Below are 12,636 nucleotides of genomic sequence, written 5' to 3'. Positions count from 1 at the left end.
AACTTTTTAATGTAGGAAAACATTTATTATCTCCAGGTGGACAAGGGCTGGCTAAAGCTCAGTGGTGGTGACAAGGGACAGCCCTACATGCTCAGAGGTACTCTGATAATTGTGACTTGGTGGCAGTTTACACAGACTCACATTTTATCATTGTACATGTGTGTTTGCTACAGTGGCACACAGGGCAAACAGTCGCATGGCTCTTTTGGCTGATGCTAACCTTGATATGGCTGGGTGAGCCATGGAGTTGAGTACCACCAGTGAAGACAATGCTGGGCTAGACAGATCAATGGCCTGACTCAGTATAATGCAGTTTCATATGTTTAAGGACGCAATCCTATGCACATTGCCTGGGAGTAAGCTCCACAAAATCCAGTGGGACTTGCTTCTAAGTAAACATGCATATGATCTGCCTGAACATCACTGAAACTTCCCTGGCCACTGGATTTGAAAAAGTATCACACCTGATTTCAGTTTTTTTAAAAGAAACTCTGTTCTGCTAGATACACAAAAGCAGAGGGTAAGTAGAATGCTGTACTTGTGCGGGCCGGCTACTACCCCCCCCCCCAAATTAGGAGATATCAGCAGGGAAAAAGAAGCAGAAAAGACAGCCAAAGACAATGCTTTTGACACACAGAAAAGCTCTGCTTAAAATGAAAAGAGCTGTGAGCTTTTAAAGGTGCAGTGCAGCAAATTCCTTCGCATTAAAAGGCAGATCAACAGGGAGGGAAAGTTCCTTTGCCATCAGCAAGCGCATCTGTGGAACACTGAATGTTAACTTTTATCCTCTAATATGTAAAAGTCTTGGCCAAAATGATTATGCTGTTCCAGTTACCACAGGATTGGATCCAACAGAGGGTTTTTAATGGGGAAGCAATTTTTCACCAGTTTCCCCACACACACACACACACCCCAGGGGGTCTCCTGCCTCCCAAGAACAGCATTCCTGAGTTCACACTGGATTGCAGTGAGAAGTGAGGAAATTATGTTCCACAGATTGAAATCTTCCCACCAGCAGAAATTTCTGGCAGGATCCAAGTTTTAAGTATTTGATATCCTCTAGCTCACTTGGCTAAAGCTAAGTTAAACTCCATTTAATATTTTGCTTGTCATTCGTTTATTCCTTAATCGGGTGATATTGGCTTTTCAGAAGGCTTAATACAGCCCCAAATCCCAAGAGTTGTTCTTTAATTATTAACTTCATCTGCCGCCACCCTTCCCCTGCAAGACAAGCTGAGATATGGGCGCAAAGGTTTCCTCAGCACTCCCCTCAGTTTAAATTGCAGCAAGGCTCCGTTAGAGTCTGGGGTCTTTCTCCACCAGTGGATTCTTACTCCGGTTGATATAATCAGTGAAAAATGGTAAAGCTCTTCTTGGATTGTACCATTTCAGGCTGCAGAGGAGGAACTGCACACATGAATTTTTACTCATTAACAAAACCCCGCGCTTAAAAAACTAATTTGTCTGGGAGAAAATTTCAGTCTTGTTTTCTCTCCAACATATTCCTCTATGAACTGGGAATAACTGGGGAAGCATTAAAACAGTAATAAAGTCAATTAGGACTTCAGTAATCATTTTGTCGCTTGATTATGCTGTTTTTAATCTCCTGGATCTGAAGGCTAGTTTATAGAGCATTTTGCTGGTGTTTTGGCTTGGTTAGTCAAGGACAGAGCCAGTTTTATGGCCTAACAACCCTGGCTCAATTCAAAACAGAAATTTTAGCTGCTGATCAAAGAGGGCTTTAAGCAAAAACTACATTCATTTTAAGTAAAACATCTCTATCACATCACCAATTTATACCAAACACCAGACTGCACTGTGGTATACATATATGTTCCTGCACACTCGAATTTTAAAAATTAAATCTGTTGTTCTTATGCATATAGACCAAGGTATTGTTTACCACTACTATGTTTTTGCTAGTCCTGGAGTTTGTCTGCCCAGCTGAATCCAAATACATCGTTCTGCTTTCAGTGACAGCCCTTGAGGGCCAACACAGTGGTCTCCTAAATAAAGGAACAAAGCAGCCATTTTCCCATGAGAGTTGTGAATGGAAATCAACTTCTATACAAGACTCTGAGACAAAGGCTGCTTCACACTTTGGATCTGAAACATGCTGACAGACTAACTTGATTTCAGCAGGCTATGCAATTAATTCTACACAGGATTACACTGCACGTTACTTCATATTTTCTTCTTTCAGATTAGCTGGCCAGTACACCAAGTATTCCATACCTTTGCTTACTCTGATTTCATGAAATGTCAAAATGTGGGAATCCTACTTTAAGGAATGTACTTAAAATAATTTTACTAACTGCCATGAGGATTTTTAAAGATAAGCCAATAGGGAAGTATTGTGTCTGACTCAAGTTGCTTTCATGTGTTCTACCACATTTTTAGGTTTAAGATCATAGAAAAACCTTTGCTATTTTGGTACAGAAGCTCAATCTGAAAGGCACTGAAAGTTTTATCATATCTTTATATGATTAATGTTTTTAGGTATGCTATGCCTTCACAAAAATTGACAATGCTTTCTTCAAATTACTACTAATACTACTACACACAGCTAATCATAATGTATACTTTGAACAGTTTATACACTCATTTCATTGACAATGCACTGAGTCTGAAAGCTGACCTATTTAGTGTCCCCAATAAAATCTACTTCATTTTATCATTTTTCTGTGCCAAAAGAAATCACATTTCAGCTACCTCCCAGAATAGCTATTTGATCATTTTTGCACCTCTAATACAGCTGAATTTGCATTAGTCTCAAACCTAACCTAATTAACTAAAGGTTACATAATGGAAAATTTTCAGGGGTAGCTCACACATGAGTGTGTACAACTCAGCTTCCTACTGATGCACAAGTCAGAGATGTATGTCTGAACGGGATCGATATGGAAGTTCTCATCGATGACTCAATCCATACAGAACACTACTTGATTAATCATCAACTGATGAATATACATATATGAACCAGACTTCAGTTTAGCAATTCCACCCATTAAGAGAACAGCTCTTCAAGAATATATACATTTATAGCAAATCACTGCCCCAAAAGACTTTCCCAATCCCAAAGCTGAGCTACACTATGGCTTGGACCTTGCAGAGAAGTTCACGGAAGGAGCTGGCTCAGCTGTTCTTTCCCTGCCTTCACCAAGCTTTGCTCTGAAAATCCTCTTGGAGGGTTGACAAAGCTTTGTGAACAAAATGCACCACAGTACAGGGGCACTGCAGCAATAGAGAGGAGAGTTTGGTAAAAAACGCATTTTTTTTGTTCTTCATCCTTTGCTAGCAGCTTGTTCCAGCAGAGGAGGCAATTTTACCCATTCTCCCTCTCACACACACCACAAGCAGCTCCCCGTACTGTCATCCATTTTGTCTGTGAGGCTCTCTCAAACTGCCCAGAGGATTTTCAGAGCAAACAGGAAGTTGCTTGGGGAACTACCTGCTCCTCCAACTTCTTCTGTGAGCTTTTCCATAGGATCCAACTCAATGAACTGAATCATGTGGTGACTGGAAATAAGCAGGTTAGCGAGAAGATTAGATCCTCATTCCTTCCAGTAAGTTATATGCAGAATGTTTTTGACATGGAGGAAGCATGCAACAGAATTCTCATTGAGTCAGCATATAGTTTTGCTTCACAGAACACACGCTAGTTTTGCCATTAAGTTTAACATCAGTCAGATAGAAATGAGTGTACATCGCGGCCAACCTAAATATGACTTTGTAAAAATTCACATAGATCATATTATTGGGGAGGGGGAGAGGAAGCAAAAATAGGAAGCCCCGTTTCCCTTTGCTCACCTCGTTCAACTCACACTGCACAAAAATGTTCTTTCACAATGAAGTTTCAGAAATGTTTTTCGTGCAGGAACTGAAAATGCAGCATCAGCACCATCTCTTTAGAACTGCACCATTTTATCTGACATTGATCTAAGGGGAAGGCAAACAGACTTATTGAAAAAGAATCACGTGAACTCCGCTTGACTGTGAAGTTTAGAAGAGTAGCTGGTATGAGTGCTGAATAGGAAGAAGCCCTGAGGATTCAATTAAGCCAGGCTGAGGACCAACACTGCATAAATTATAACTCTTCACTCCTTCCTTGAGCCCACAAGGGATTTATATTCTACACTGATGAACATTACATGACCCCCAAGGGTTCAATAAAATAAAGTACAGGAAAACTAAGTCTTCAGTGGAGATTTGTTGCGGCGGGGGGGTCATCTCTTAAATACCTTTTCAAACAGCTGTCAGGAAAAGAATTTGCTATCTTCCAACTGCTTTACAAAAGAGACCATATAATTAATGATTTTTTGCTGGGCAGTGAAAAATGGTGTTAATTGCATTATTCTATATTCTCCATTTTGGAAATTACTAGGAAGAGGATGGAAAATAAGGTAGCCAATATGGTAATGCCCTTGCATCATTATGGTGACTGCCTCATTTGAAATACTGCGTGCAGTTCTGGTTTCCGTACCTCAAAAAGGATATTGCTGAGCTGGAAAAAGTACAGAAGGGGGCAACTAAGATGATTAGGAGGTTGGATCACCATTCCTAAGACCAAAGGCTAGAGATTCCAGAACTTTTCGGTCTGAGAAAAACAGCTAAGGACAGAGGTTTATGAAATTATGCATGGGGTGGAGACAGCTTTTTCTCCCTCTCTTGTAATACTAGAACTTGAAGGCACCTAATGAAGTTGACGGGAAATAGGCTCAGGACAAACAAACGGAAATACTTCTTTACTCAATGAGTAGTTAAACTGTGGCATTCACTGTCACTGGACCAAGGGATAGCCATAGTCCTAGAAGGCTTTAAAAGAGGATTAGGCAGATGCAAGGCAGATAGGTCCATCTGTGGCTAGTAGCCATGGTGAGTAAAGGGGAATTCCATACACAGAAGTAGCAAACGTCTGTATACCAGTGCTGGAAGGAAACATCAGGGGAAGGGCTTGGTCTCTGTGCCCAGTTGTTGGCCCTCCAAGACAAAGCTGCTGGACTAGATGGACTGATCCAGCCAACTTTATTTATGTTGTTATACCATCTAGTCCAGCATCCTGCGTGACACAGGATGCTGGACTAGATGGTCTGATCCAGCCAACTTTATTTATGTTATTATAAAGCAGAGACAATAGGATTGCCACCTTTTCCCGTTATGAGATGACTTACATAATAAACATTAGCACGCTGTATTTAAAGGGGAGAGTGAGGATGGAATTATGAGTCCTTATTTTCAGCCAAAGGACTCACACCATCTATTGTTTCTTCTCCACCCGATTCCAAACCAAAACCAAGTATCATAGTTTGTATTTGGACAGTTGCCAGTTGGCAAAGACACCACACAGAACAAAAATCTACCAGAAGCATACTACAATTTCTCAAAGACAGTGTGTAGTAGGTTCATAGTGAACACAGATACTAAGAGGTGGGATCCCTGCTATAGCTAACAAAAAACAATATGCCATCAGAGAAATCTAAGTTTATTTTAAGTATATTTTAACACACTAGGGTTATAAAATAGCCAGATCCTTAGTGGTAAACACAGAAACCACAGGCATCTGAACACAGACCATTAAGACAGAATCACATAATATATTACTATATCTCAGACAATAAATTATCTGCTGTCTCTCTCTATATATATAGGGAAATGATCCAACTACTTTGGAAACATCTTTTGCATATACTGAAGGTTACGGGTGCATCCTAATAACTTAAGGATGAGGGGTGGTGTTGCATCCAGTATTGAACCTAGAGGCATGGTATCACTGGCCAGAGGTACCCTGTATCAGTCTGATGAAACATGGAGGTTGTGCTCATCTTTAGAAAGAAGAGGAGTTGGTTTTTATATGCTGACTTTCTTCACCACTTTAGGAAGAATCCAACCAGCTTACAATCACCTTCCCTTCCACACAACAGACACCCTGTGAGGTAGGTGGGGCTGAGAGAACTATAAGAGAGCTGTGACTAGCCCAAGGTCACCCAGCTGGCTTCATATGGAGGAGTGGGAAATCAAACTCGGTTCTCCAGATTAGATTCCACCGCTCCAAACCACCGCTCTTAACCACTACACCACGCTGGCTCTCAGCAAGTCATTATCTTCATCCATGCCACTAACCACTTTACATGGTATTACCCTTAAAGAGGACTCAAAATATCTACTGGCACAGAAGGTGGCTCACCTCCTTTACATACTTTCAAGCTATTATGCAGCAACTGCACTGCTTTAGCCTTTTGAAGGATCCACATGCCTAAGAGACTTTCTTTATACATGTCTCTACAAGATCTGCATTCTATCATTGGAGGTCAGCATGACCTTAGCCATAAGCAGAGCTGTGTTAGTGCTTGCCCCGAGGTTATGGAACAGTCTCTCAGAAGAGACTGAGCAGAACACATATTTGATGGCTGTTATACCAGGATGTAAGATCTACAACGCCCTGACCTGGATGGCCCAGACTAGCCTGATCTCATCAGATCTCAGAAGCTAAGCAGGGTTGGCCCTGGTTAGTATTTGGATGGGAGACCACCAAGGAATACCAGGGTTGCTGTGCAGAGGAAGGCACTGGCAAACCACCTCTGTTAGTCTCTTGCCATGAAAACCCCAAAAGGGGTTGCCATAAGTCGGCTGTTACTTGAACGCACTTTACACACACACACAAGATCTACAAGAAAGCATTACGGAGCTGATGTACAGATTTCAGCAGCTGCGAACTTGGTTGTTGTGACTTTTATAAAATAGGTAAATTAAGAAAATACAATATTATTGTGAGCCACCCTGAATGCAGGAAAGGCAAGATACACAGACAGACAGACAGATATATTGTGCCAGTACTATCCAGATCAGTAGCAAAATTTATCATACTGCATTCTAACACAACTGGTTTATACAGTTTTGAGTCAAAACTTAACTATCTTCTTTCACTTTTGGCGTACAGCCATAAGGTTACTAACAAGCAAGCAGTTAATGGATGTAGTTCAAATGCAACTCCATCAAGTCCAGAATATATGAGTACACTGCAGTAATGGTACCATGACATCATAGGCAAGTTAACTGTTGAAAATCAGATAGGAGTCAACATGCACCTTTCCTTCTCCCCAAAGCAGTATGTTACTAATACTTTAAAAATCCTTTGAACAGTAACAGGACCTACTATTAATACAGGCAGCATTTTAAGAACCATGATTCTGCCCGATCAGAAACCAATTATATACACTCCTAAACATCCATTTAAGAAATAAATGATCAAGTATGCAAAAGTAATATACATCTCCTCCAGTTGCTTCCACTGCAGCTATATTGGGGGAGGGGAGAGAAATCCTGTCAGATAGCATTAAGCCAGCACTGAACTCACTTCTATGTATTTGTATTTGTCCCCCATTTCAGTTTACAAATATGCATAGTCATTTTCTACCTTGTTTATAGAGTATTAAGCAAAAAACAATAAAGCTACAACCAGCAAAATTCCCAGAAATATGTATGCTACATTTGTTGTTTAACGGATCTAATATCAGTTACTTCCATAATCCAGATAGTTACCCAGTCTTGTTCTTCTGTATATGCAGTAAAAAAAAGGTAAAGGTCCCCTGTGCAAGCACCGGGTCATTCCTGACCCATGGGGTGAAGTCACATTCTGACGTTTACTAGGCAGACTTTGTTTACGGGGTGGTTTGCCAGTGCCTTCCCCAGTCATCTTCCCTTTACTCCCAACAACATTTGACCGACCTTGGAAGAATGGAAGGCTGAGTCAACCTTGAGCCGGCTACCTGAAACCAACTTCTTTTGGGATCGAACTCAGGTCGTGAGCAGAGCTTGGACTGAAGAGCTTACCACTCTGCACCACGGGGCTCCTTGTATATGCAGTAAACACTGATAAACGCTTACTGTTCTCACCAGAACTCAAGGACATGCTCAGGAACAAGAGAACTAATCTCTGGCATGAGGAGAAATGGTTATTATCACTACACAGATGACTGTTAACAAGGCATAAGAGCCAGCGTGGTTTAGTGGATTAAGAATCAGACTAGGATCCTGGGACACCTGGGTCTGAATCCCTTCTGCCATGGAAGCACACTGCATGACTTTGGGCCCATCAAGAACACTCAGCCTGGTCTACCATGTAGGGTTGTTGTGAGGAAATGGAGGTGGGGAGAATTATGTTGTAACCCAGTTTAAGTTCCATCTGGGGAGAAAAGCGGGATATAAATAAATGGAAATGCATGGGAATTGGAACTTTGAATTTGCTACCAAACCTTAAATAGAAACTTCTGTTTCTTTAATATAAAGTGTGGAAACTGTCATCACTTCAAAAGGACATGGTGAACCTACACCTTTTTTAGAATCTCAAACAAAACACTAGGTTAAAGTCAGCAAACACTGACTAGATTATATTTTTTTTAAAAAATTATTCATTGAAGTAGAATATTTCTGAATTTACTAAGATTCTACTATATATTTTATATCTGAATCAGCGAGGCTAAGTTGTTCCACTTCAATAGTCATTTCTCTCCAGAAGTATTGAATAAGGGATGCAAGGCCCTAACTGAATTTTGGAAATCAGTATTCATATTTCAGCAACAGTATAGGCTACACAGTTTCAACATGTGGGAGAAAATACTGAACCTCCATCTCTCTCAGCACTAGTTGTTTTTGTGTATGTGCTGTCAAGTCACAGCTGACTTACAGCGCCCCTGTAGGGCAGGGGTGTCAAACATTAGGCCCATGGGCCAGATCCAGCCCCTTGAGAGCTCATATCCGGCCTGCGAGCGAGACAAGGCAGCCATCCCACCCCCAGCTCTCGATCTGGGCTGGCGAGGTATGGCCCAGCCTGACCAAGTGACATTTATATCAGATCAGTTCCTCGTAACAACTGAGTCTGACAACCCTGCTGTAGGGTTTTCAAGGCAAGAGACGTTGGGAAGTGGTTTGCCATTGCCTGGCTGCCTCCACGCTGTGACCCTGATATTCCTTGGAGGTCTCCCACCCAAATACTAGCCAAGGCCAGCCCTGCTTAGCTTCTGAGATCTGACGAGATTAGGCAAGACTGGGGCTATCACACTTTCTGAACTTGATGTAGACACATATCAAACAGCGAAGCATAAAAGGATGTTCTACCTACTGAATCAGTGAGGGTGTCAAAATGTTCAGTTTGCATAGCAGAGCAATAGATCCCAATCCCTGCTCAGCCATAAAAATCAGTGTCTTTGATCAAGTCACTCGCTTGGATTCATCAGATTTCCATGGAAGGAAAGGGCTTCTGCTCATGGAGAAGGACTACTTCTCCCATTCTCTTCAGCCCAAAATGCTCCATCAAATGCTACTCCTAGGGGAAATGGGACCCTCAGGAACAGAATATGGGGGAGACTAGCAAAAATTACTTCCCCTCCAATCCAAAGAAATATTCCATGGGATCCAAACCATCATCTTCAAGGTGAATCTACTCTCACAAAAGTTTGCAAGGCCAAACATGGATCTAATTCCATTTCTCCCCAGTCCGACTTTCTAACCACCATACTTCTTTTCACATCCCAATGTCATCTGGGCCAGATTCCTATTTACAGCAGGATGAAAAACAGCACCAGTACAGTACAAGGCTGAGATTTCAATTCACTATCTTCAGAAAGGAAATTAAACACCTTCGCCAAGACAACTACTACTGCAATAACCAATTACCATAGACAGAAATCGTATCAGATGCGAACTGGAAATGAACACTCCTTTTCAACACCCAGTGTCTGTGTATCTACTTGGCCTTATTTCCTTCAAAAACAGCATAGAATCTATGCATATTAAACCCTACTAATTAAGCCTTCTTATAAAACACAAAATAAAATTAAAGTTGCCTTATACTGTGTTGGTAAGGCATATGAGAAAGTCAACAAACATTCCATATGTGCTGCAGAGCCGAATTATGCCAAATGACAGTGCTAAGATTCAGCCTTCCATGAAGGCAGGAAGCCAGCAAGCAAGAGGCAAGTGATTGGATGTTAGACTAGCTCTCTCCTTCCAGCCCCTGCCCCCTTCCTAATAATATTAACCAAGGCAATCCATTGGATGTGCTCCTCCCTATAATTTTATGGCACTATATATTTTTAATTGTTTTTAACTGCAAGCCTCCACAGGAATGATTCCGAATGAGGGCCTTCATGTGAAATTACAAATAAGATGTGGCTACACATCATATTCTATTATACGCAACTGAGTACCCACCTACATCTTCCTGCCATTTTACTAAGCTTTCAGGGAGCAGGAGAGGGCTTTATCACATTCATCAAGTTTGAAAAATCAACCCTATACCTCCAATTTAATATAACTCAGTGCCGACCACATTTTTATTCTGCCCTTCCTGCAAAGAGCTCTGGACAGTACACACATGGTTCTACTTCCTCCATTGTATCCTTGTCAAGTATATTAAGGTAAGAGATAATGACTGTCCCAAGCTCACACAGTGAGCTTCATGTTTAAATGTGGATATGAAACCTGGCCAACCCAGATCAAACTAACCACTATACCAGACTGCCAAGAAAGCATTGTCACACTTCTGAAGAAAGCAAATTTACAAAAATAAACTGGAAACCTTCCGCACTGACATTTCAGATCCTCATTCCACCCACATAAATATATCAGAACAAGAGTACTAGACAGCTTTGATACAGTTTCAGAGAGCATGGGATTTAGTTGTACTGTGACTAGAAACATGGAACTTGTCCATCTATGAACCAAAAACAAAAAAAAATCATGTGTGTGAGAGAGAAAAAAGCATCTCTCATATTTTAACGCAGAGCCCAGTCATTCATTCACAATAGCAGTGATTGGTGATTAAGCCTGTAAAGGTTTGGCACTGGCAATACAGGAAGAGAGAGAAGCAGCAAGCAGATATTAAATATGAGAAACAGCAGCCAGACAAACATGAGCAATCATAAACGAAGATACAGAAAAATCTACAAAACAGTGCTGCAATTGCTTTACTTCATCTCCCGGAATTTGGTCTGCTAAATATTCAAAGTGCTCGGGAAAGCGCTTCTATAAAAAGGTGCAGACAAGCAGACCAGTTTAGCCTTTTCATCCTGACACCGAACGCTAGGAATGATCCCGTGGGAATCTCCAGAGAAAGAGGACAATCGTATCCGAGAAAGCCTGAAGAGGGCAACCTTTGCTCAGCCTTACCTTTAGGATATCCCCCCGCTTGAAGCTGAGCTCATCGTCTGCGGTGGCTTTGAAATCGTATTTGGCGATGGCTTCCATGCTCGGGCCGCTCCGGGACAGCAATGATGGGGCTGGGCGGGGGACCGGCTCTCCCTGGATCCTTCTCCGGGCGCTCCCGGTTCGGCCCGCGCGCTCTCTCTCTCTCTCCCGGGCTCCCGCTTTCCGCTCCACTCCTGGCCCCGGTCTTTCACATGCAGGGGACGGCAGCGAGGGCCCGTCCTCCCTAGGAGGGAAGGAAGAGAGGGGACATGGAAGCGAGCGGCCCGGAATCAATGACAGAGGCCGCGCCCTGAGCCTCTCCCACCTTCCCCGGCTCAACTCCGCGCTGCCGCTTCCTCTTTCTGCAGCCTCTCCCCCTCGCCCGCGCGGAGCCCGGGGAAGCGCTGAGCGGCACTCGCCGCGGCCAATCGCGGCGCCGAGCAGAGGATTTCCCCTCCCCGCTCGGCCAGCCCGACAGACGGGCAACGCAGGCCGGCGCCGCCCCCGCCCCCGCCCCCCCAGCGAGCCTTCCTGTGCAGCGGGGCGCTGCTCTGCAAGCTCACCCTTTTCCTCCAGAGGAGAGGCAAACAAAGCCGGGCTTCAATCGCCAGGCGGCAGAGAAGCAAACGCTGGCCGGCTCCCCCATCGCTGCAGGGACCGTCCCCTGTCCTTCCAAGCCACAGATCCAGAGCTCTCTGAACTCCAGACATGCGTTGAGGCTCCCCAACCCACCATTTCCCAGGAGAAACGCCGCAATACCCCTTTAACCCTAACTTCCACCCCCACCCTCCGACTTCTGTCCAGCACGGAGTCTTGGTCTTTTCCTTTTAATCCTTTCCTTTTATCCCTTAGAAGCTCCTTGATCAATTGATCTTGAGCAGCACAGATCTAGTGTTGGAGGGATATAAATCTTGCCACTTGCAGCACAGATCCAGTGTTGGAGGGATATAAATCTTGCCACTGACAATGTCGCCTTGGGGTCCCTATCACTTAGTAAAAAAGGCATTATGTCAGTCACAGAGTCTGGTCTTTTCCAGAGAAATCTTAAGCAGCTACCAATCTTCGCCCACGTGTGCAGTTTCTGGATTTCTGAAACACATGACACTCTCTAAATGGTCTCTTATTCACGACGGGGGGGGGGTTTCCCCTGGTTTCTGTCGAGGTAGACTGGGCGTTCCTCGTTTCTATTAGGAGACTAACGTAAGAATCTTAAGCATGAAGAGTTAGTATATTAAATTGCATTTAAAAAAAAACCCAACAACCTTCGAACAAACAGTCGGATTGTGAGGTGCTACTTAATTCACCAGTAAAATATTAATTAAAAGGCTTTCAGGAAGCTTGTCTTAAAAAGAAGGGAGATGGCAAGACAGGGAACAGCTTTATTTCTTGATAAACTACTCTGACTGAAGTAGGTTAGGCTGAGAGGCTCAAGCTCATCCAGTGAGATTCTGT

At 43.0% G+C, this 12,636-nt stretch overlaps 1 protein-coding gene across 1 annotated transcript in view; it reads right to left on the bottom strand.

Annotated features, from left to right (window-relative positions):
- GRB2 (growth factor receptor bound protein 2) overlaps positions 1-11,274 on the bottom strand; it is a 58,274-nt gene extending 47,000 nt beyond the window's left edge. Inside the window, exon 1 of the mRNA XM_056857652.1 lies at positions 11,167-11,274. Within this exon, the coding sequence (XP_056713630.1) occupies positions 11,167-11,244 (78 nt within the window). The 5' untranslated portion in view covers positions 11,245-11,274. The remainder of the gene's footprint in view (positions 1-11,166) is intronic.
- Positions 11,275-12,636: the final 1,362 nt, after the last annotated feature.

Source organism: Euleptes europaea, chromosome 1 (genome assembly GCF_029931775.1).
Source record: "Euleptes europaea isolate rEulEur1 chromosome 1, rEulEur1.hap1, whole genome shotgun sequence".
Taxonomy (NCBI): Eukaryota; Metazoa; Chordata; class Lepidosauria; order Squamata; family Sphaerodactylidae; genus Euleptes; species Euleptes europaea.
This window is presented reverse-complemented; position numbering and strand designations above follow the sequence as displayed.